The 25,811-nt window shown below is 38.7% G+C and overlaps 2 protein-coding genes and 1 long non-coding RNA gene across 10 annotated transcripts in view; 1 reads left to right on the forward strand and 2 right to left on the reverse strand.

Moving 5' to 3' along the window:
- LOC310738041 (uncharacterized protein) overlaps positions 1 to 25,811 on the forward strand; it is a 924,051-nt gene that overhangs the window by 97,512 nt on the left and 800,728 nt on the right. The gene's annotated exons all lie outside the window — the stretch shown is intronic.
- On the reverse strand, positions 3,138 to 5,343 carry LOC310738174 (polyadenylate-binding protein 1-A-like). 8 transcript variants are annotated; one of them, XM_083563168.1, is made up of 6 exons: positions 5,117 to 5,343; positions 4,805 to 4,898; positions 4,396 to 4,633; positions 4,179 to 4,264; positions 3,360 to 3,570; positions 3,138 to 3,183 (listed from the first exon to the last, which is right to left on the reverse strand). In XM_083563168.1, exons 2-5 carry the CDS (start codon positions 4,856 to 4,858, stop codon positions 3,526 to 3,528), a joined length of 423 nt encoding a protein of 140 aa, XP_083419294.1. In that variant the 5' UTR covers positions 4,859 to 4,898; positions 5,117 to 5,343; the 3' UTR covers positions 3,138 to 3,183; positions 3,360 to 3,525. The 8 variants fall into 8 exon arrangements, with proteins under 8 accessions (XP_083419294.1, XP_083419295.1, XP_083419298.1 ...); XM_083563169.1 differs by having other exon boundaries at positions 5,083 to 5,343; XM_083563172.1 differs by lacking the exon at positions 4,805 to 4,898.
- Positions 13,387 to 14,683, reverse strand: LOC310738291. Its single transcript, XR_014537008.1, has 3 exons — positions 14,519 to 14,683; positions 13,770 to 13,930; positions 13,387 to 13,519 (listed from the first exon to the last, which is right to left on the reverse strand). It is a non-coding gene; the product is annotated as an uncharacterized lncRNA (long non-coding RNA).

Consider the following 25,811-nt stretch of genomic DNA (forward strand, 5'->3'; position numbering starts at 1 on the left):
TATCTGTTGGTTCCTCAAATAATGAAGACTACAGCAGGGGGCAGATCTTTTTCTTATAAAGCCCCACAGTTATGGAACAGCCTTCCAATCAGTGTTCAGGACTCAGACACAGTCTCAGTGTTCAAGTCGAGGTTGAAAACACATTTATTCAGTCGAGTCTTTAATCAGTAGATTTTTCTTAGGTAAAGGAGCAGATCTGGAGGGAACATGGATATAGAGTGTTTGGTGAACTGGGATATTTGTATGCTGTCGTCCCCTCACATTCACACGTTCACTCGGGTTTGTTGACGGTGGTGTGGTGGGTCGTCTCTTATCCCAGAGATCCCTCATGTCTGTGTTACCTTCTGGTTCTCCCTTTTAGTTATGCTGCCATAGCGAGTCTTGCCGGAGTCCAAACTGCACAGTGACAAAAACTTTCATACAACAATAAGGACACTTAATAATCCATATCCTTCTCTTCCTGTCACCCTCTCTCTCTCTCTCTCTCTCTCTCTCTCTCTCTCTCTCTCTCTCTCTCTCTCTCTCTCTCTCACTTTCTCTCACTTTCTCTCACTTTCTCTCTCTCTCTCTCTCTCTCTCTCTCTCTCTCTCTCTCTCTCTCTTTCTCTCTCTCTCTCTCTTTAATAACAGAAACAAAACACACACTATATTTAAACATGTAATTTGTATTAACTATTACAATAAAGATAGATCTATTTTTGTACTTTATTATATGTATAACATGTGCTCACATGCTGAATCTAAACCTGCCCAGAGCTTTGCAGATATTTTGCTCTCCACTGCTGCTATTTCCTGTTCTTAATGAATTATTAAGGAAGTTGTGTATTAAGTGATTGATCTGTCGTTTGGCCTTTAGTTTTTCCTTCCATTTATTTCTCTCAGATTCCAAAGTTTCCTCCAGCAGAGCAACACGTTCCTCCAGTCGCTCTCTGTCTCTCATCAAATGATCTCTCTCATCCTTTGCAGTCTTCTTCTCTTCTTCACAGTGAATCAGGGAATCCTGGAGATCCCTGGTGGTTTGGAGCTGTGAGGTGATCATCTCCTCAATGTCTAGTTCGGTCTTCTTTTTTTCTTGCCTGAATTTATATTGCTCAAATTTTAAAGTTTCCTCCAGCTGAGCAACATGTTCCTCCAGTCGCTTTCGGTCTCTCATTAAATTATTTCTCTCATGCTTTGCAATCTTCTTCTCTTCTTCACAGTAAATCAGGGAATTCTGGAGATCCCTAGTGGTTTGGAGCTGTGAGGTGATCATCTCCTCCATGTCTAGTTTGGCCTTCTCTTTTTCTTTCTCAAATTTATTTTGGACAAATTCCAAAGTCTCCTCCAGCTGGGCAACACGTTCCTCCAGTCGCTCTCGGTCTCTCATTAAATTTTCTCTTTCATGCTTTGCAATCTTCTTCTCTTCTTCACAGTGGTTCAGGGAATCCTGCAGCTCTCTGGTGGTTTGGCGCTGTAAGGTGATCATCTCCTCCATGTCTAGTTTGGCCTTTTCTTTTTCTTTCTCAAATTTATTTTGTACAAATTTCAAAGTGGCCTCCAGCTGAGCAACACGCTCCTCCAGTCGCTCTCGGTCTCTCATTAAATCTTTTTTCTCTTCCTCACAATGATTCAGGGAATCCTGCAGCTCTCTGATGGTTTGAAAGTGTATGGTGGTCATCTCCTCCATGTCTAGTTTGATCATCTCTTTTTCCTTTTCAAATTTATTTTGTTCAAAATTCAAAGTGGCCTCCAGCTGAGCAACACGTTGCTCCAGTCGCTCTCTGTCTCTCCTCAAATGATCTCTCTCATGATCTGCACACTTCTTTTCCTCAGAGTGATTCAGGGAATCCTGGAGCGCCCTGGTGGTCTTGAGCTGTAAGTTATTACTCGTCTTCATGACTCGCTTTTCCTTTTTTCTTTTCTTCTCCCAATAATTTCTCTCATATTTAAGAACGGCCTCCAGCTGAGCGACTTGTTCCGCCAGTTGTCTTCGTTCTCTAATCAAAATCTCTCTCTCGTTCTTTGCAGTTTTCCGCTCTTCTTTACAGTAATTCAGGGAATCCTTAAGCTCCGTGATGGTCTGGAGCTGTAACTTGTTCCTCTCCTCCATGTCAAGTTTTGCCTTCTTTCCTTTCTCTCTTTTTAATGTGGCCTCCAACTGAGCAACACGTTCCTGCAGTTGTTTTTGTTCTCTTGCCCAGCTTTCTCTCTCACTTTCTACAATTTTCTCTTGTTCCTCATGGAGTTTCAGTGACGACGTCACATCTGTGCTCTCCTGCGCATGTGCTGAATGTTGCAGAATCATAAATGACCAGTAGGTGGCAGTGTGATGTGTATTAGAGCTCACTGTCACAGCAGGTCATTAGAAGTAGTGGCGCTCTAATGACGTCATTAATAGCGAGGACAAGACACACAGCAGTTTGGGATTCTTTTATTGACTTTATTGATTAATTGATTTGGAGTACGATTGTGTTTCTGATCAAAGTAAGTTCATGTGTATGGAGTAAAAACAACCTGTACATTTCTCACTTCCAGACAGTATTATGAGATGTTCATCTGCTGGAAGTTCATGTTTAATGCTGCATGTTTTATAGGATTTATGAGCTGGAAGAAATGTCCAAACATCTCAATTCAACACTGAGTGATTTTTTTGGTAGATATTAGATCTTCTTAGATATTATTCTTTTTTTTAAATATCTGTGATTCAAATACACATTTATAAATATAAAGGCTTTTAGTGTATATTAGAGATTAGAACATAAACCGACACTAAAATTAAATACAATAAAAAAGTTATTAACTGAAATTAATCTGAAATTAAACATAAAAAAAAAATCTATCAGTACATTTAAAATTATAACAATATATAATAATAATAATAATAATAATAATGATAATAATAATGATATTATATGTTAAATACAGTGCAGTATTACAGCCTAAATATTTGAATTGATTTCAGATCAATTTTATTCATCCATTAAATAAATGGTGTCAGCGTCAGAGTCGTGTATTCACATGATCTGTTTCCAGGGTTTTCACAAACACAATTCTGTTATTACTGTTCTCTTTTCACAGCACCGTCTCTTTCAGTTCTAATGAAAGTTCTCATGTATTAAGAGGGAATTTTATGAATGATCAATAATGAAACACCTTCATTACTGTTAGTTATTTACATATTTATTTACAGTAATAAAACTATTTCTGTAAAAAAGAGAAAGAAATAACAATAATTAAAAGCAAAATAAATAAAATGACAGCACGATGACCTGAAAGAGAAAAAAAGAGATGTGTTACTTTACATAATGTGTGTGTTTGACCGGTATACAGTGTGTGTTTAGTAAAGTTTTGTAGGACATTATGAGGACAGTATGACTTACGCTGTAGATGGAACCACTGCATGTTCCTGGATGGATGGAGGTAGGGCTTGGTGGGGCGGCTGCTCCCTGTCCACTGCTCAGCCATAGTGATACACAGTGACCTCCTGCTCACCAGCTTTCCATTCAACTCTCTGATGGCATTAGTGTCTTCATCCAGAGAGGAATATCAGACAAATCCAAAGCCTTTGCACCGTCCATTGTGCAGTACCACCTGTAGGAGTGAGTGAGGAGATACAGAAAGCAAAAACATGAGCATTACACCACTCTCATGTAGAAAACCATGAGAAATAACAAGCACTGTCTGTATCCCATAATATAAACAGATCAGCTGTGTTCTTTTATTATCAATGTTCTGGTCTCACTGGTGAATGAACAATGAAGCACTTTTATTTGAAAGGTCATTTTCTGAGAGCAGAAACTTGCTGCAAGTGTACACTGGTTCTGGTATAATAAAGGATCTGATCCTGAGTAAATACTTTATTGGGAAAGGAATAAAATATAGGGATTAGTGATTGTAAGTGACAGTTGCACTGGTGATGTTTCCATGAGGCAAGAACAAATCACGCAGGAGATTTTGATCCACACCATAGTCGAGGTTCTTCACAAACAGTTCCACTTCCTACAGAAAACAGAACAAATTCAGCAACCAATGTTTGAGTGCATGTGTGTGTTTGTATTGCTGACTTCAATAATACACACTGATCAATCACTCAGTATTAAACCAATTATTACATGTGACCAAACACAGCCGTGACCAAAACCTGCTCCAGATCATGAAAGTCTCTATAAAACACACTGGAAATAGAATCAGAACAGTACCTGTGTGTCCAGTCTGAGAGGCTGCGGTGTGAATCGCCTGTTCCACTGCTGCTGGTTTTCTTTTCCAGGATCTGCAACTGGAACATCTGTAGATGCAGACAATCATCTCATGTAAGCATCCATTCAGAAGGTAAATTTTGCTAACATTAATTGTTCTCTTCTGTTTTAAATCTTTAACTGCACTTAACACAAAACTAATCGGACGGCTTTGACTCACTCTGTGGATGGATGTTCTTGTTGGCGTTGGGTCTTGGGTCTGGGCAGGGTTTTGAAGGTGAGATGGTTTCTACCTTCATGCCGTGACTTCGTCCCTGGGTGGTCTGAGAGGGACTTAAGTACACAGTCCTGCTGCCCAGCACCCTGCCGTTTATCTCCATGATGTCTGCTCGAGCCTCATCAGGAGATGAAAACGTCACATACCCGATGCCTTTTGAGCGTCCGTTCTCCATCATGACCTGTACGGGACAGCGAGCAGAAACACAAAGCAAAGAACGCACATCAAACGTGTTAAAGGTTCACAATATCAGAGCTCTCCACATTCAGAAAATACTCCAGCTGAGTACGGGGAGGAAACCCCAAGTTACTGGGAAAGAAGGAAAATGTAAGGATCAGTAGTTATAAATGACGTGTGCAGTGAGGACAGTCCCAAATCTCAGGAACGCTTCATACACGTCCGTCATCCACAGTACAGTCCAGATTTCTCAGCAGCAGTGTGACTGTCTACAGAACAACAACATCCAGTGTGTTCATCACTTCATTTACATTTCTTTAGGTAAAAAAAAAAAATAACAGGAAACATTTAGCATTGGACTTTTGAGTAAGTTGTGCTGTGTGATTCATGATAATCAGATATAATCAGACATAAACACCTTCAACAAAGTCAGACTCATAAATAATAATTTACCTGATTATCTACACACAGTTATACATTTTCTCACATTCTCTAAAGTCTCCAAAAGTCCGAAGGACTTCAGTCTGTTCTTTTTTGATTCTCCATCATCTGCTTCTCCACCTTCTGCTTCTCCACCTTCTGCTCCTCCACCTCTAAAGAAGTGTCAGATAGAGATGGGTTATATATAACATTCAACATGCGCCCAATATTACAAGAAGAGTATCTGTTCTTGATGAAGCCTGTCTGGTCAGGTGAAATAACACAAGGCAGAACTTTCTCCAGATTTACCAGATGGCAGACTTGCTATGGCTGTTTCTGTATCAGATATAAACTCACTTATAGTAGGAATACATACATTTTGAAAAAGGCCTCTAATGTTGAAGTGTCAGCAGATAAAAGAGCAGTATATAGTGATTTATAACACTGGAAGAAACAGCCATTGATTGTTTAATTATCAGTACACTTTGTATCATGATCATTTAAATTTCTGGTATACAGAATCTATCCTACTGCAAGTGTGTGCTACTTACACTTTTATGAGGACGTTTTTGGAGCTCATTTTCATATACTGTATTCTGTACGTCTACACTAACGTACTTTACAAAGGCTTTAACGAAAGACACATTACACACGGTGTAACGGGTGAAATATGTTGCGCTTCCTTTAGGAGCAGAGCGGTATTTTTGAAAAAAAGACCGGCACTGCACACTTCTGGTATTACTGCATGTGTGGAGACTGAGGATTATGTCCTTTTTTTTTTCTGATGCTCATTTCTAAGTTTCTTTAAATAACCCGTAACGCTGTTGCAAACAAAAATAAAAAGCATGAGTTTTGGAAACCTGTCTGTGCTTATATGATTTCTGTTGTAACTGGAGTTAGTGAGCTCTCCCTTCACCCAGACTCAACGCGTTACAACGACTTGTATCTAAACAGTAGCCAACCAAGAAAGTCATTGTTCACTGTCTTCCTCCTTTCTTTCACAACTACAGTGGTACCTTGACCTACGAGCGCATTAATGTACGAGTTTTCCGAGGTACGGGCGGTCACTCGGTCGATTTTTTTGCTTTGTTACGCCAGCAAAAAATTGAGGTACGAGCTCGAGACGCCGCTGCTAGATGACGAAGCGAAGCCAGAAAGCGAAGATTGTGACGAAAATTAAGATAAGCAAAGAAGAAAAAGTACAAATTTTAAAGTTTAGGGATACGTAGTGTACAGGAGTGATAGTAAAAAAAACGAGTTTTCCCTCCGCCTCTGCTTATCGCCTTTACCCCCCTCCACACACACACACACACACACACACACACACACACACACACACACACACACAGGAGATGTGGCGTTTCCATTTTAAGTATTTTCAATATGGAAAACTGATTTGATGTGCGAGCAAATTGAGATACGAGCTTGTCCACGGAACGAATTAAACTCGTAGGTCAAGGTACCACTGTATTTCTCTGGGTTGTTTATCTTTTGGCATCGTCGTGTGATGTTTTTCTCCCGATGCTGTGCAGCTCAGAACACAGGTGAGGTGCGTTTTTTTTCGTTTGCATTTGGAATGCATTGGTCTAATGTTATGGGGTTCAGTTTTTTGGCTTAAAGTTTGTAAAAAGAAAAGTAGCGGCTTATAGTCCGAAAAATACGGTATAAGCAAGTGCTCTCTTAACATGTGCTCAGTTAAAGATTACAGGCTTTAACTTGAAACTTTTCCAAAGCCGAGTATTACATAAGCAGCAGCAAAAGCTTACTAAACCACACACACAAACTTTAATTTCACTACTGTGAAATCCCAGTGAATACGCTGCCAATGACACAGCACAACACTGCTCTATTAAAAAAATGTAATAAAAAAAATCTAAATAATTTTGGTATCCTATGTTTTTTAGCGTAATTTAAAATTGCACACAGTCCAGAAACACAGCAAATTCGTTATTGATACTGGAAATGCAAAACATGGGAATATGTGATCATTTTTTCCCATGTATACAATCTAAAATTCTTTTCAAGCTGGCATTGGAAATGTACAATGATCAGAAAGATGAATGATGAATTGATTTACTGCGAGGCCTGAATCAAAAGGTAGAGACTTAATGCATATTCAATATGCTACATTAAAGGTATAATAGTGTACAACTTTGCAGGATGGTAATTAGAACAATCTCGAACAATGAAAATGCTCTACAATGGCGTCTTTGGTTGTTTACCTTGGCCTTCTTAAAGTCCATCTCTTTGCCGGCGGTCGTGAGGAGAATAGAGAGGCACTCGAGACTTTCCTCGTCATTTTGTGTCAGCAGTTTCACCACGCAGTTATAAATGATGGACTCGGTCAACATCCGCAACTTAAACAGCATCCCGATGAACTTGACGTTTCCCTTGATTTTTCTGCGAGCTTTGTTTTTTGCCTTCTCCAGCTCATCCTGAAGCCCCTCACGATTACTGGCCTGGAAAAGACAATCATTATTGTCATAAAAACAAAAAATCTGTGCAATTAAAAAAATACAAATATTACACATGAAGATACCATAGAAATTTTACAGAAGGACGGGTTCAAGCCTGATAACAGATGATCCACTTTGGATAATTCACATTGCTTTTGGGTTTTTTGGCCATGGGCACGTTTAACTAAAAAGAGAAATAAGAAGAAAATTCCACAGTTAAAATCACAAATAAGCTTAAATGCACTAAAACATAAAGAAGGAGATGTGATGTTTTACCTACCGCAGCCAGAGACTTACACATAATCCCGTACCCCACGGAGAAGTTGGGCTTATCAATAGCTTTCTCAAAAATCAGGTCGACGACACCCTTAAGTCGCTCCTCTGTGTCGATGTGGAGCTCTTTCACCTGCTTCATCAGCTGATTGAACATCTCTGCCGTCAGTTTGTTAAGGATACCGGCACCGTCCGGAAAAGCTCCTGCACAACACACAACATCAGCACGACTGTATTTTAAATTCATATCTGCATCCAACAGACCAATTTATTGCAATGTAGATCTTTCTGCAACGACAGTGTGCAACTGCAGAGTCATGTGCTAACCTCAGTTTTCTGGGTTTCGGGGTCCTCTTTGGAATTCCTTCTTTTCATGGAAGGCTTCCAGGCATCCTCAGCCTTCTTCAACTCCACCTCTTCATTCATAGCACATTCAAAGCAAAAAAAGAAGGCAAGATATTTAAGCTATTACTGATATAATTTATATATTACTAATGATCTGTGAAACAATATTTCTTATTTGGTTTTAAAGTTAAAATAAAGCCCACATGTCAGGAGGCTTACCTTGTGTAGCACCACATCAGGTATGGATGGAAGCCCCTCTGGCTTCTGCATACAATCAGGCATGAACTGGATGCTCAAAAGAAACTCTCTACTATACTGTATCCTCTTATTCTCCTTCTCAGGCTCTGAGGAAGGAATGAGTGGGTTCGTTCTTCGGCGGCTCGGCTTCCTGTGCTTCGATCTCATCTGCTGGTGTTTCTGCTGAAGCCAGATGCTCCACAATCACAGGAGACACACTGGAATTCTCGACTGTGGTTGAGACTGGCTCAAGGTCAAAGTCAGACTGCTGGAAAGCGAGCTCTGGCTTATCCTAACACACAAACACACCCAATTAATAATAAAACACCAGGATTACTGTGAATTTGTAGTGTAAATGTAGGTTTCACACATTCACCGAAGTGAACGACAGCATTTCTATCTTTATATATAGTTATTTAAAGAAATACTCCAGTGTTGGCACCTGGCTTTGGTGTGACGGCTTGTGCAGGACCGGGCTCACATGAGTAAAAAATAGTGGAAAAGGGAAATGGTAATACAGGCAAATATAAGGAGGAAGGCTGGTGAGCTATTCGCCAGAAGAATCTGCTTCCTCTATGAATGCGTGTGTGACTGTTACCTGCAGAGGCATAGGGACGGAAAAGACATTTCCCACTGCAGAGTGGGCTTCCGACTCCTGCCAGCTTCTGATATGATCTCCTCCGTGATGTCCTTGTTGTCCTGGTTAGCATCTCGGACAACGATCTTAATGGGAAATAAATAGCACATGATCAGGGATAAATAGGTTCTTACTCAGTAAATGAACCAGTACTGAAACAAAGAGTAATCACACGCACCGTTTTCCTCTTCCTTTCCTCTTTTGGTGCACCAGTGCTGGAGTGAACGATACCTGGGCGGGCCGTGTTGTAGGTGCGCTGGACCTGGGCAGAGAAACACGCAGAGTTGAGGTGCTGGGAGCGTTAGATTCAACCCGGGAATTTATCTGGGACGAGTGAGCGTCCGCCCGGGATGTTTCCAGCGCCGCTTTCCGCTCTCACAGCTGGGCATGCTTTGCTTGTTTCTCTAAAACCTCCATCTTCAACTCCACCATTTGCAACTCGAACGAGTCCTCAACTGTGCTCAAAGACAGACACACAGCCGGCATAGTGCTTATAATAGCAGATAGAGTTAAGATACAGAGATGTGATAAAGTGAGAGGGAATGAATATAATCAACACTAGTGATAGTCGAGTTAACTAACTACAGGCACAAGACAGGAAGACAAAAACAATTCAGGATTATTAAAAGAGGAAAAAAGGAGAGATAAATAGTAAAGTTTGTTTGAAAACGCAGAGAGAAATACAAGTCAAACACAGGAAGCTACGTCACAGGAAGCCTGCAAGCAGAGAGTCTCCTTTCCATGTCATGACCTGCCCCCATCCTGCTGCCACCTAAAAAGATAAATAACTACCAACAATCTGCACTTACTTTATCTTTAATACGAATTTACAATAAATACATTTACAAATAAATACATAAATACAATATAAAAATAATAAATTGGCAATTCACACAACAAACAAATTAAATACATTTTTCACTACAAAGTCATTTTCCTAAAATCAGACCTTTCTTGCTTTGTTTAATGCAAAGTCATCAATTACATCATCGTTGCAAATCTGACCAGCACTTGTATGGTTGATGTTTATGACAGCGAGGCTGCTGAGGTGCTCTTGTGACATGGTGAATCTCAGGTATGATTTCATTAGTTTCAGTTTTATAAAGCTTCTTTCTGCTTCAGCTACAGTCACTGGAAGTGTAAGACAAAGTCTCTGTGTGTGTGTGTGTGTGTGTGTGTGTGTGTGTGTGTGTGTGTGTGTGTGCGTGCGCGTGCATGGTCATGGTATGAGGTGTTGATATTTAGTGCTGTGTAGAGGAAGATGAAGGTTGTTATCCGTCTCACCAAATCAGTTTAGCACACCTGCTGCTGTGGACTTTAATTGAAGTTAATTCTTCAAGAAAAAAAAGCTTGTTCACGTGAAAGAAAAGTGTCAATGATTTTCTTTGGTTTTAAAGTAGAAAAAGTTTAGCAAAAACCTACCGTAATTTCCAGACTATTAAGCACACCCAAACATATATATAATAAATAATAAGCCGCACACACTGAATTTGACAAAGATGTTTATTTTGAACATAAATAAGCTGCACCTGTCTATAAGCCGTAAATGAACTTTACACAGGCTTTAATGAAAGACAGTGTTTGTTACACGGCTTGTATCTAAACAGAAGCCTTATTTTAAATTGTTTCCAGTGAAACTATAAAATATAGGTGCTGTCTGGGTCACATTATAAATGAAACACAAACAGTAAGAATAATTACATCTGGTCTTCCTGCACATAAATGTCTTTATTTAAACACTTCTTTATCATACAGTACTGTTTAATCTTCCACTTCATTTTAAAAAGTGTTCGATGTCCAGTAGATGGCAGTAATGTTCTTCTAAACTTTAGCTCCTTCTAGTGGTATCACGATGAATTACACTGTACTACACTTTTAAAGGGAATTTTACATCAAATGTTGCTTTTTTTTAAAAAATAAACCAAGTTATAAACAAACATTACCAAATTAGCCACTTCGAATTACAAATTACACAAATCCCCAAATTTTACACAACTATAGAGTCAAATATTGTTAAAACAGATCATGTGACAAAAAAAAAAGAGATGTTACAAAATCTCGGATCTCTGGAAACCCAGACATTATAACACTATTTGAAACTTTAAGAATATACTTTAAATCAGAATATTAAAGAATAAAATAATATTTTCCTCATCTGTGCTTCATGCAATCTTAAATAAAAAAATTTTTTACTGTCCACTTTTTCTTTTCTTTTTTATTTCTTGTAAACAAAGCTTAGTTATCACGAGCTGTAAAGAGCTGCATTCCACTTCCTGCCAGGTGTCACAGTGCACGTCACGTCATGAGGTTGTTCGTCATTCATGATGAGATGTTCAGATCTGCATAGATCACTTTCTAAATGTGTGAGAGATCGGTGGAAAGATTTTAGGCCCTGGATAAAAGAATGTAAGGAAACAACATGCTGGGAACCGAACCTCAGACCCCACTGTAATGTAGAACACAGACACACTGTATGACATTAAATCAGTTCACATTTATTAACAACATCACGACTTCCCAAGCCATGGCATAATGACACCAGACTCTTTGTTCAAATAATTATAGAGGATCCTCACATACACAAAGCTTCTGTGTCTAAACTGCAATTTGTACAACAGATAAAATTCTTGGGGCATCTGATATCAGAACAATGTAAAACTTTAAAGAAAAATAAAAGAGGCAGGCGGTGATTGAGGGGCAGTAATTGAATGCTCTCTGTGATGAAGAGACATTAGACATGATTGAAATTAAAAATCTTTATTTCTTTAAATAAAACTTTAAATTAGAATTTATTATAAATTTAAGATGGTGAAACAACATGCACACTAAAGTACATGAAACGTTCGAATTTCACCATCTTCCTCTATTCATGAATCATTTTCCATCTCTTCAAGTTGCTTAAACAGATCCTCGAAGCTGTCGATGTCAAAGACTGGTACCGAATCCAGGATCTCTGTGCTGTTGTGGGGGTCTTCAGAATGTACAAAGTTTTAGAGATAAATCACCATTATGATCTTTGTGACTCGGTCTGACGACAAAGGAAGCTGATTTGCATAATGCATTTGATGACGGCTGGGGGGACGCGCTGTGTGCTGTTTTTCCTCCATGATTCCAAAGTCTTCAGAGCTGCTTCAGGGTTGCTGGGTGCCAGGTCATGAATGGCATAGATGACTGAGAGCTGCACTTCCCATGGCATACATGCGCACAAAATTCAACACAAAATTAGGACTTGCTGAAGCACAAAACTAAAAATCTGAGAATAAAGATAAAGATAGATAAAAACATCTTTAATTGATGCTTTAGAAATACCTTTTGAGAGTTGTTGTGTTACAAACTGATTAATGCTTTTTGCCAGAATTTGAAATGACATTGGCAGGTTCTCCTTAAGTCCTAGTTGACCAAGTCGCCCTGTTTGAGAAGGACAAAGACCACAAGTGAAAAGCTGAAGAATCCAGAAATAATGTGAGATGTTGCTCTGAAACAGGATTTACAGTAAACTTACCAAGTAGCCTGAAAACTGCTGCTACACAGACGTCTCGGAACGGTGTTTGCTCTGTTCTTGCTTGCATCAGCCAAGTGTTCAGGATCAGCCAAAGATCCTTTCTAGTAAATAAAAAAGAGGAGAAATGGATATGTTGAGGGCCTTTGTGGTGGTTATGGAGCAGCCATTGTGGTTTTACGATCAATTATTATTTTATACAAGAATGGGAACTTGCAATGTTTCAAACAACCACTAGAACTTTGACCCTTAATAGAAAAAGTCAGGAATAAGAACTAGGTCTTAAAGGTAATGATGCTTTATAATGTACTTTACATCACTGAGAAAGCCGGGGGCAGAGCACTGGGTCAGCCATGACTACAGCACCCCTGGAGCACAGAGAGTTATGGGTCTTGCTCAAGGGCCTAAAAGTGGAACTTGGTGATCCTGGGGCTTGAACCCCGACCTTCCGATCAGTAATCCAGAGCCTTCACCACTGAGCTACCAATTCCTAAAAAAGACCCTCTCATTGTGAAATACTTACAGTTAAAGTTAAAGAATTCTCTCTGACTGTCTGAGCACTGATCCTGGAAACCTTATTTATAAATGCAAAATAGAAATTTCCTCACAGAAACATCACTATATCAACAATTACCCAATTTTTCCCTCTGAGATCTTATTGTGTTAAAGATAAGATATAAAAATGGCGCCTAAATATCAACTTTGCGACCGAAATCCTCTCAGCGCTGATGTTATAGAAAAAAAATCAGTCATTTCTGATCATTTGGATTCAAAAGTTCAAGTATTAAAAAGCTGAGAATTAAATATGTTGAAGATGTTTTGCATTCAGTACCGTATAATATTGGTAATGGTCCAAGTCCAGCCCAGTTGTGCACACAGAATATCCAGACTAAAGATGTAGTTCCAGGTAGCAGGGCAGAGATCATAACCATACCAGCTGTTCTTCAGGAACCTCAGACTGCTGTCTTCCAGAAAAGACTTCAGGGTGCTGGTGATCATATTGTAGATGTTTCTCGGAGGCTCCTGGCAAAAAAATGCATTATTATTTAATACCCATTGCAATAAAACACTGTTTGAGTGACAGCATAGTTCAACATAAATGTACAAAGAATTTGTGCCACTAGATTACACTGATACTTGGTAATCAAAAGTAGATTAAGAAGGCAGTAAAATACATGAAAAGTCCAGTTAAAAAAAAGATGCTTGATGACAGTTCTGGCCTGCCAGTAATAAACATTGACACTGAGAGGAACACTAAAGATCAACAACTTACCTCATCCCAGCGCAGATAGTTGCTGAGCAAGTAAAATATCTTTCCCTTTGCTTTCAGGTTGCTCACTACGTGAATTGATCGGCATAAAGAACTTTCATGGGACAAAATACTCGGCCATGCTGTGATCATGACCATAATCACTTTGGGGGCTTCAAGAAAGTCTGCAAAGCAACAAAACAATAGGATGTAAATACAGTGTATAAAAATAAATACATTTGATAGATAAAGTCAACACACTCGTATGAAATTGCAGGGTTTTTTTTAAATATAAGATGGAAATAACAACATAAATAATATAAATATGCAAGCCAGTGATTCAGTCAGTAACCAAAACCATGTGGGAAAACACCATACTGACAGTGACGCATAGTGAGTTTAACATAATGCTTTGGGGCTGCTGGTCAAAACGCTGAAAGAAAGCTGAGGAATTTCAATTTCAACATGACAATGACCCAAAGCACACGTCAAATTAAACAAAGACATGGCTTCAGGAAAGGAGAATCAAAGTTCTGGAATGTTCCAGCCAGAGCCCAGACCTCAATTCGAGCTGTGCACAGGAGAGCACCTTACAATTTGAAGGAACTTTTTTTTTTGCAAAGAAGAGTGGGATAAAATTCCCAAGTGTAGATTTGTTTTTTGTTTGTTGGTAGATCACATTAAAGATTAGTTAGATCACACAATTGACTTCTCTGTATAAGCGTCTAGATCATTTTTAGTAGATAAGTAATGAAATATCAGTATAATCTCACCTTCTTTAAGGAGTCTGTAGGCGAGACCATGTGCTTTGTGAGAGTCTCCTCTCTGTTGACACACGCCTACATAAACCCTACAGAGAGACTGCAGGAGATCATGTCCCATAAACCCTCTCTCCACCTTGATCTTCTCCAAAATCACAGACAGAAACGTCTCTGCTAATGACTAAATAAGACGGAAGAAAATCATTATTTAATATATACAACTAGACCGGGTTTAGGAAAACTACTAGATATTGTATAAACCAAAACCGAGTCAAAATTGGCAAGGACCAGTGAATTATGGATCGACTTTATAACATTCAAAACTCAAATCCACAGCTAAAGAATAAAGTGTTTAAATCACATGCACACTAAATAAAACAGAAGATAAGAACTGACCTCATTTACAGAAAACTCAGAAATGACATGTTTCTCTTCATCTCTCAGAAAAGGAAGTTCACTTGTTCCTGTGAGAAGTGCATGAATCCTGTCTGTAGGTAAAACATCAGAACAGGACTTTTGTAGTGTTTCTAATGCACTGGAGACGAGAGATTGTGTTGTGTGTGTTGTGTTTGTAGGATCAGCTGAAGCAGCATCAAGTCGAGGCTTTTGAGCTTTCCTGGGTGGTGACATGTCTGATCCAGTTCTCTTTGCTGTGGGCTTTGGGTCTGTATGAATATAAAATAAAACATGTACAATAAAATAAACAATAAAACAAAGCTGCGTGTTTGATTTCTGCATAATGAATATAACTTTCAATCTGATCATCTGATCATTTGAGGGAAATGTACAAATAGGTTTAGCACATGGGTACAGTGGAACCCACTTATCTCGACCTCGGTTAACTCACCAACCCTATTAAGTCGACCTTTTTGAAGTGGAACCACCAAATTCTCGCTTTGTCTTAGCATTTTTTAATCGGTTATGCTGATTCATTTTATGTCGCTAAACCCTAATATCTCGAGCACAAGGGGGGCAAATTTGCCACTGAACGTCAGTTATCTCGATCGGCGCTGTTCAGCCGCAGAAGAACTCGCAGAAGTGGCGGAAAAATCAAGCCTTACAGCTGCTACAGGAGTGTAGGATACTTTTCAGAGCTGTGTGTCAGAGTGAAATGACTCGAGAATTTAATGTTGACACTGGTTAGCTTTTTGTAAAAATGAACTACACCCCGCACATTTGTGTGATTTTGTGAGCGATCTTTGTGTTTACAATGTTGGAGAATATAATAAAGGTTTGTATCGAGAATCGACGGTGGTTTGTATTGTATACTGGTGAATCTCTGCTGTTAGTTGATGCACATATGCCTTTTGTTGTTAAATGTTATGCGATGAACGGGAGGCGAAAACCGAAAAGCAAAACAGTTTATTGCAACACAGGGCAAAGCCAAACACAAACACTCGCCTTGAAAGTGAATATTCCGGTGGTGGGCTCTGGGAGCGGGGTCCACTAAGTGCCAAACTGAAAAGAGGCAGTCTGGTGAGAGAGTGCGGAGTCCGAGTGGGAAGGCACGTACCTGGATACGCATGAGCGATAACAACGACAGCTGTGAACCAACATATACCAACAATAACGGACGGTGAGAGTGTGGAACTGAGGGGTGATGATGATGCTGGTGATGATGCTAAATGTGAGGGATTGAAGCTGGGAGCTTCAGAGAAAGCGGAGGTTTGACAGCCCCCGAAGGGGGCGTGGCAGGTGGTTTCCTGACAGTTAACAAATGTATTTAAATTTTTATAGCATGCCTTCATCAAACAAATGCTGTTGTGTAAAAAAAACTCCAAAAACATGTGCATGCACATTCTCATTTATTAACGCACATTGCCGCCATATTGGTTTCCGTTTATCTCGATCATCTTTTATCTCGACGCATTTTGGCATCCCCTAGGCCCTCGACATAACCGGGTTCCACTGTATTATGAATCTGTAGCTCCTCTAGAAAATAGTTTATAACATGTCGCATCTAAATACCTTTGTCAGCTTCCTGTTTATTCTCAGTCTGCGTGGAGGAGCACTTTTTCTCTGTAATGACAAACAATTTATTACAGTCAATGCAAATACCTTCTCCATCAACATCTACAGAAACTCAGAGAGATTTCAGTGTTACCTTTGTTCAACTCATTTCCCTGTTTGAAGAGTTTTTCCTGTTGAGGTTTAAAAACAAACATAACATTTAGTTTTATTTAGTCACAATTCTCACTTCAGTTCAATGACGTCTGGGTTTGTAATCAAAAGAAAGTACCTCGATTAAGCAGATGCTTTTCTCGAAGTTACTGATTGTGTACTTCAGGCCTCGGATTTCCAGATTTTGTCTGGTGTTCACTTATGTAAAAGAATTTACAAAATGAAATGAAAAGGTGCTCAGATCACACTAATCACATCATATGCTCATTAAATAGAACTGAATCATGCAGTAATAATGAACTTGTACTTTCTTACACAATGAAGGCAGACATATCTTTACACACCTTGAAGTGCCAGAAGCTGTTTTTCAACACTGACATTTCTGTGGAAAATAAACATTCAGATAAAACATTATATATTATATGATTATATGACATGTTACATATTAAAACTGCAATTAAAAAAAAAAAAAAAAATATATATATATATATATATATATATATATATATATATATATATATATATATATATATATATATATATATATATATATATATATAATCCCTTATCTAGAGCGACGAATATCTCATTGATACAACTGAGCAGTTGCAGGCCCTTGATGGCATCTTAGTGGAGATGAGATTTAAACTCATGAACTTTTGATCATAATTCCAACATCTTAACCACTGTGCTACTTCTTCCATCATGCAAGTCTCTGTGTACATTGTTACTATCAAAATGATGTTTTCAAATAAATGTTTCCCGACAATCAGAATAGAGAATTCAACTAAGCTTTGGGGTCAAATTTAAACAGCAAAAAAAAAGTACTTGTGAGTTTTGGTATTCTGCATCTTCAGAGTCTTCGTGGCCTGAAGCTTCGACTGGCTTATGCTTGCGTTCCCATTTCTGTAGGTCTTTTCTAGTCTTCACTTCTAGAGAGTTTGCTGAATCTGGAGAAATAGAAAACAGCTTTAATTACAAATCCTTCAATAAAGTATTTTCATTTTCTCATAACAATATCTGAACGATCAGTGTTTCTACAGCGTATTTTCTCCTTTTTTTTGCAGATTATACAAAAAGTAACTGTATCAGAAAAATAAAGACGGTTTGTGTACACATTTTCATGAGCAGGGGGCGAAGTGTTATGGAGGGGGTGTGGTTTGTGGGTCGAGGTGTTATGGAGGGGGCGTGGTTTGGGGCGAGGTGTTATGGATTGGGCGTGGTTTGGGGGCGTGGCGCACGCAGCTCAGCTCAGCTCCTGAGCGATGTTGAGCGATGTTCTTTATGAATGCTGATGGGACGTGTTTACTCACTGGAGGATCCTTCTGCTTCTAGATCCTTCTATGCTAGCTAGAGCGTGCTTCCCGGAAGTTCTGTGTGAACACGTGACTAACACGTGACTAGCGATGAACCCGCGATCATTAATGAAAGGAGTGAAACTATAGATCAGGTTCGTGAACATGAACTTGTAGAGTAACTTACACTTGTAGAGTAACACTAGTGTGTTTCTTCTGGAATGGATCGCGGTTGGTTGCGTGATAGAGAAATGTACTGCTCTATAGGTTGTGTTTATTCTGCGGGCTGCTGCTGGGTGTTCCGGCTTTTAAGCACGTGGCCGAGAGCGGCGCACTGTGATGTCACAAGGACGTCAACATTTGTTATTGCATCACGTGCTCATTGCATAGTATACAGTGATGAGGGAACACGGTTGTGTGCAGTATTTAATTAGAGTAGGAAGGATAAAAGGAAGGTCCAGATGTGCTCCACCATTCACAGAGGCACTGAAGGAAGCATTGTGTAGAGGAAGGTGAAAGGTTTAAACGGACAGTGGAGAAACTTGGATGTACCTGTTCCAGACTGTGTTCTAGACTACAACAGGTTCATACAAATGATTCAGTCATGTAAATTCAGCTTGATTATATTTCATATATAATAAAACTCAAATATATTTCTGCCTTTTATATTCCAAAATCTAATCACTTTGATTCAATTTCAGGTGTATGACTGGAGTAGATATCAGACAGCTATTATATAGTCTCACACAAGACAAGAAAGTGGTACCAGAGCTTCTTCTACACCATTGTAAACACCTTCATTCTACATCGGGAAAATCGCCTGAGCAAAGAATCAGATGCAAATGACACAGAAGCAGTTCAGAGTAAAACTCAGTGAGGAACTTACTGTTTTAGTGCTTCCTGAATTTCCTCCATCCCCTCCTGAGGACACTCACCACTTACCAGGGTACCTGCTTCAGACAGGAGACAATGCAGGGTTTGTGGACAGAAACACTTGTATATTGCATGACTTGTTTAGTGGCGCTGTGATTTCAGTCAAAGTATAACTGCTTCTTTGTTTGGCATCAGCAGCACTGACCACTACTTTCATTTTCATTACTTTCTTCTTCTACTGTTTTTCTAATGTTCAAATACCAGTCTTATGCTTATTGTGTTATTTAATTATTCCACTCAATTATTATTCTTTTGGTATTTTTAGTGCTCAAATAAATCACTTGTATGATGTCTAAGATTCTGTTTATTATTTGATCATTGATAAGCAAGAAGTTGTTTTTATAATGACGACAATAGTTTGTAAAACCCTTCGGTACATTTGTTTATCAGGCTGCTTTTCCTCAAACAGACGGAGGGAGAAAAGGACTACACACAGTCTCAGAATAATGTTTATAGGAATCTCGTTTTTAATATTTTCTTCTACTTTCTGAAACCGAACAGGGTTGAAGAAACCAGGTTTATTTTCATATAAGTAACAGTATTTAGTTCAGTAAACTTAAGTTGATTTAAAGGAGAATTCAGTGCTGTTTAGTTCAGTAAAGTCTTCATTTAATCCAAAACTATTCCATTCATTAAGTTCAATTATCCTCAAATTAATATTTTTACATTCAATAAAAACAAATCATCCAGTTTTATTGATGTTTATTTAGTGAATAATGCATTTAATAAACCGTTGGTTTCACTCAGAATGACGTTTTATTTTTTAATAAGTAAAAATGTTTTTTATAAAACTCATCTGAAGCATAAAGTTTTACAATAAATACAATAAACAGCGTTTTTCCTAAAATAATCACATACAGGTTTTATAATAAACCCAAATTAAACTTGAAAAAAATGTTTTCCAACTTCTGCCTCCTTTCAGTTGAGGGGAAAAAGAAGCTAAAAATGCACCAGTCGTTTAAAAAAAAACCAATATAGAAACATTTCTTCCAGCTCATAAATCCTATAAAACATGCAGCATTAAACATGAACTTCCAGCAGATGAACATCTCATAATACTGTCTGGAAGTGAGAAATGTACAGGTTGTTTTTACTCCATACACATGAACTTACTTTGATCAGAAACACAATCATACTCCAAATCAATTAATCAATAAAGTCAATAAAAGAATCCCAAACTGCTGTGTGTCTTGTCCTCGCTATTAATGACGTCATTAGAGCTCCACTACTTCTAATTTCCTGCTGTGACAGTGAGCTCTAATACACATCACACTGCCACCTACTGGTTATTTATGATTCTGCAACATTCATCGAGTCTGATGATGGAGAAGATAACAGAAGCGAAAGAAGAGAAAGCCATTACGCTACAGACGGTTTCAAAAGCTGGAGGCTACTTTGGCTTCTGAGTGAAAGCAGCAGGAACAGTATATAACTGAGAGAAGCCAGAGCTGGGTGAGAGAACAAAAACAACTGGAGGAACGTGTTGCTCAGCTTGAGTTTATTTTGGATCAGACCACCATGGAGCTCCAGTCTTCCCTGAAAATTCATGGGGAATTGGAGCAAACTGTAGAATGTGAGAGAAAGAGCTGGACAAGAGAACAAAAGAAAGTGGAGGAACATGTTGCTCAGCTTGAGGTCACTTTGGAACAGACCACCACGGAGCTCCAGTCTTCCCTGAAAATCCATGAGGAACTGGAGCAGACTGTAGAATGTGAGAGAGAGAGCTGGGCGAGAGAACAAAAACAACTGGAGGAACATGTTAATCAGCTTGAGGTCACTTTGAAACAGACGACTAAGAAGCTCCAGTCTTCCCTGAAAATCCATGAGGAACTGGAGAAAACTGTAGAATGTGAGAGAGAGAGCTGGATGGGAGAGCAAAAGGAAGTGGAGGAACATGTTGCTCAGCTTGAGGCCATTTTGGAACAGACCACTATGGAGCTCCAGGATACTCAGAATCACTGTGAGAAAGTAAAAAATATTGCAGAGCAGGAGAGAGATAATTTGATCAGAGACAGAGTGCGACTGGAGGCACATGTTGCTCAGTTTGAGCCCACGTTGGATTTTAAAGTAAAACAAGAGGACGAAAAAGAGAAAACTAAACTTGACATAGGGGAGAGGAACAACTTACAGCTTCAGACCAACAGGGGGCTCCAGGATACCCAGAATCTCTGTGAGGAAGAAAAGAAGACTTCAGAGAATAAAACAGATCATTATATGAGAGTCCGAGAGCGATGGGAGGAAATTGTTGCTCAGCTGAGACAAGAAAACCTTCAAAAGAAAAGGAGAAATAGAAAAAAAAAAGAAGAGAAGAGAAACAGAGAGTCTGAACATGCCTTTTTCCTCTTTCTGTTTCTCTTATGGCTATTTATGATAGTTTTACACTTATAGTCAATAGTATAAAGCTGAGTGTAAAGATATTGTATCTTGTAGATCATCTCGTCTTTTGATCATTTTTTATTTCTGTCTTGTCAAATCTTTTTTTTATCTTTTTTCAAATCTTGATTTTAATCTTTTACTACAACGAGACACAATAAACACTATTAACAACCATGATTTTTGTCTTCTTTACAAACGCCGTATGACCTCCTCATGGATTCTTCCACCTTGTTGATATCCCTCTTGTGGGGCAGGGGGCTGTGGCTCGGGGTCATAATGCTGAGGGGGAGGGGGGTCAGGAGGGAGAGGGAAACTGGTCCTCAGTGCCACATTGTGCAAAACACCACACACCCTGATAATCTTACACACTTTTTCTGGGTGGTATAAAAGTCTTCCACCTGAGACATATAGAGCTCCACATCTGCATTTCAGGAGGTGAGGAGCGTCTGAGGGGTGAAGCCTCTGTCACCTGTCATATTATAGACTACATCAGGACAATGTTTACAATTTCTACATGTTGTTAAAGTCACCAAGAAGCCAGTCATTACGTCCTGCAGCTGCCTGTAGTCTGTTCCCTACACTGCTATGTGTCAGGATAAAGGAATCATGTGCTGAAGCAGGTCAGTGTGCCACAGTGAAGGGAAACCTGATGTATCGACTACCCACCTTAATAATAACATCCAAAATGACAGGCATTATGGCACTCAGGGGCAGATACCAGCCCTATAGCATGAGATTTAATAGAATTATATTATATCTAAAGAAGATCTTTGTGGAAAAAGTTGATTATATATAATATTTATATAAAGTATTTCCCTGTCTGCCATTTCCCACTAGAAACAACCTGTTGTCATTAACCCCAGAGTGGCATGGTTCTGGTGTGTTGCCCTCTGTAGTACTGGACCCGATTCAGCACATAGATCCAGGAGCACAGCTGTAGGAATCTAAAATCAGTTTATTAGACAGTCATCATCATGGACCAAGAAGTCATCATGGTCCCTGGAGACTCTTTTTCTCCTTAATCTTCCATTGGTGTAATCCTCCAGCATGATATTTGGTCCTGTGCCATGAACATAAAAGCAATAATAGCTACAGAAAAGCTGATGCTACCCTCTGTACCAGGTATTTAAATCTCATTTCAAAATGCTTTCAGTGATTCTATATTCTGTTTCTATGAAGTGTTTCAACAGTTTGAATGTTAATTGGCTGTATGGTGCATTTTATGTGAATTTATGAACCACATCTGGTTTGAAAAGACACGTGTCCAAATACTTTTGATCACACAGTGTGTATTAGCTGAAAAGCAGCAGCTTCAGATCAGTCGCCACTGGAATTCAACTCTGAAATATTACTTTTGATATGAAATTATATGAAATTATTGATATTTATTATATGAAATATTTCATATTATATATTTGATATTTGTTTGGACTTTTCTTTCCTCAGCATCGCTTGGATTTTCCTCCTGTAGCTTTGAGAGACGCCGTGTTCCAGGTGGAGGATAAAGACCCTGGAGATGAAGTGAACTGTACGACCCCTGGAACAGTGAGTTTCTGAGCTTTATGGATTTTATTCTCTTTAAAACACAAAGTTTATAATTAATTATAATTATTATTATTATTAAGAAACAAATCACCCCAAACAGGCAGAAAGGTGATCAGAACAATCGGTACCGGAGTGAAGATGGGAAAAGCGATGTTCCTCATTTTGTGTTTACTCCTGATCATTAGCATAATGATCACAGACTTGCAGGAAAAAGTGGATAAATTTGACTAAAATAAATAAAGAATGATAATAGAGTGATATTTCCATAAATGTTGCAGTGAGCAGAAATGGATCATTCGACTAATAGTGTAGGAGACATCATCATTAGCCTCATGCTAGCCGGGTTTGCTAGTGCTGTTTTTGTGTTTGTTAGTTTATTAGAAACGTCTACTGTTTGACTAAAAGTCGAATAAAACTATATTTAAGTTAATAAGATAACATAAGTTGCATTAGTACATAAGGTTACTTATAGTTTACTACAAATCTGATATTTAGACTGTGAAAGAAAACTATTAAAAGCTAAGAATAGCTAGCTGGCTAGTTAGCCTAGCTAATGTTGCTTAATAATTGTATTTCTCTTTTCATATCCTTTCTGTAATTTTATCTACATTTATACAGTGAATGGACACTCTAGGAAATAAAGATGTAAAAACAGGTATAAATGTTGTAGTGAAATGTGTCCTAGTGTATGACTGAGTTGTTCCTATGTGTGCTTCAGTAACTGCTGTTAAACTGAGAGGAAAGAAAAATGGGTTCAGTTCAGCAGAAATGAACTGAAACAGTGTTAGGAAAAGACAAAGTGTTCAAATATTTATTCAAATATAAATTGTGATAACTTGTTAAAATGTTTTTAATGGTTTAATAGGGGATTTATTCAGGTTTAAACACACAAGCTGGTGGTGAAGGTAATATTGATTATAGATTCCTTTTACGAGACGCGTCTCACTGTGTGTTTGTCTCTTCAGACACAGGAAGACGGAGACAGGACACGGCATCAGTCTCCTCCAAGCAGCTCGTCCCCTGTGAGGACTTGGTCTCCTCCAAGCAGCTCGTCCCCTGTGAGGACTCGTTCTCCTCCAAGCAGCTCGTCCCCTGTGAGGACTCGGTCTCCTCCAAGCAGCTCGTCCCCTGTGAGGACTCGGTCTCCTCCAAGCAGCTCGTCCCCTGTGAGGACTCTGTCTCCTCCAAAAAAAAAAGTCTTATCTTACTCGTTCCTGTTTAGAATCTCACCTCAGGCCTCGGGATATCAAAGATTCCTGTAGATGATGTGTTGTGTATACAGTAGAACATCAGCTGTAGGAGAACCAGGGAATAAATGACAAAATAAGGATTCAAAAATCAAGATTTAGCAGAAAGGAGGAAGTTGTTTTTGCTGATAACTGATCCAATGTCACACTAGGGCACTTTGTATTTGTGGAAGTGGTGTTACGAATCTCACATGTAATCATTTAAATTGTTTTTATGCCTCATTAGTCTTAAAACTAACATTTATAGAACTGACTAATAGAAAGTGTGTTTTTTTCATGAATCACCTCAAATCAGTGTTACATTCATTGTGTGTGTATGATGATGGCATGTCAGCTATAAGTGCGATAGAGGAAAAGTCAAATCCAAATGAAGTTTGTCATTTTTTTGTTTGTCATTATTTGTTTTCCTCCCCATGTGCTGCTGTACACAGGTGAACAGAGACGTCCATTCCACACCAAGCTTTTTACAATAATCACCAAATCTTGATTTTAATACTGCTGAGATGATTTTATAGGAGTTTAGTTTCTTATTTTAATACCAATATAAAAATCCCATACATATTATGGTGTAGTGCTTGTAAAAAGACTGGCGGCAGATCAAAATCAATCACATCTTTCGAACCAACCCCAGCCACTCTCAGTGCCGGTCCCAAGCCCGGATAAATGGGGAGGGTTGCGTTAGGAAGGGCATCCAGCGTAAAACATGTGCCAAATCAAACGTGCGGAGGATCCGCTGTGGCGACCCCTAACGGGAGAAGCCGAAAGAAAGAAAGAAAGAAAGAAAGAAAGAAATTTTATTCTTATGATAATTGTTTGCTTACAAACGTCTTAATAAGTAGATAATTATAATTGAAGGATTATAAGAGACTATAAATTCTACCATGTGTTTAAGTAAAAAATCTGTTTGTGTTCAGAGTTCAGAGAAGGTAAGTATAATGAATAATCTAAGGAAAATGAAATAAAGTCTTTGTTTAAAGTGCAGTGTTGTCAGGAAACAGAAGGACGCGAGGCCAGGTAGCATGAATGAATGATTTATTTTTTAATAGCTCATAACATCTAACATGCGCTAATCACGTGTTCTCTATTTTCAATTCACTTCTACTCCCCCTAATGGTTAATTTAAGTATAACACAACAAAGGGTCACCACATGCAGTACAAACTAACTACACCCCAAATTAAACCCCACAATTATATCAGAATCACATTCCAAGCTGCACACATGTGATTTCTATTAAATAATATAATTCTAAATATTTTAATACTCTACTGTGTCCAAACAGGTGAGTGCTATGAGGCACTAATGAAGGGTTTACAATCACACACCACTTCCTTGTCTTAACGCCACCTGTTTCCCGCTTCCGCGTTTGAATTGTTGAAGCCCTGCCTCTTTTGTGACGTTGGCATCCCTGATTGGTCATATTTCTCGGTAAACGCACCAATGAAACGCGCTTTTATTGTCATGACAACTTTGTTGTGCTGCAGTTCAACACAAACATTTACTGACCACAGCAATGAAGCGCAAACAAACAGCTGAAATGTTTTTAATTGTTTTTAGTGATAAGCGTCAAGGTTTTGAACAATCCGCTCTCCAAGACGTCAAAAAAGATTTTTCAGCCAGAAAAAAGCGACTTTCAGAAGAAAGAAGGAGAAATAATGACAGATAATAAGACGGGTAACAGCTACAGCTGCTTCTCCTGCTGTCAACTTTATTCAACTTTATTGTCATTGTACAGAGAACAAGTACAGAGACAATGAAATATAGTTATCATTTAGTTCCTAAAACCACA

The sequence above is a fragment of the Silurus aristotelis genome, assembly GCF_946808225.1.
Source record: "Silurus aristotelis genome assembly, chromosome: 15".
Taxonomy (NCBI): domain Eukaryota; kingdom Metazoa; phylum Chordata; class Actinopteri; order Siluriformes; family Siluridae; genus Silurus; species Silurus aristotelis.

What these genes read in the sequence shown, in the direction of transcription:
- LOC310738174 (XM_083563168.1), bottom strand. Translation starts at nt 4,858, where the DNA reads ATGACGGACGTGTATGAAGCGTTCCTGAGATTTGGGACTGTCCTCACT. An exon ending in GGACTGTCCTCACTGCACAC is followed by an intron (nt 4,634 to 4,804) that starts GTCATTTATAAC and finishes TGTCCCGTACAG; the next exon opens with GTCATGATGGAGAACGGACG. An exon ending in CTCTCAGACTGGACACACAG is followed by an intron (nt 3,571 to 4,178) that starts GTACTGTTCTGA and finishes TCACTCCTACAG; the next exon opens with GTGGTACTGCACAATGGACG.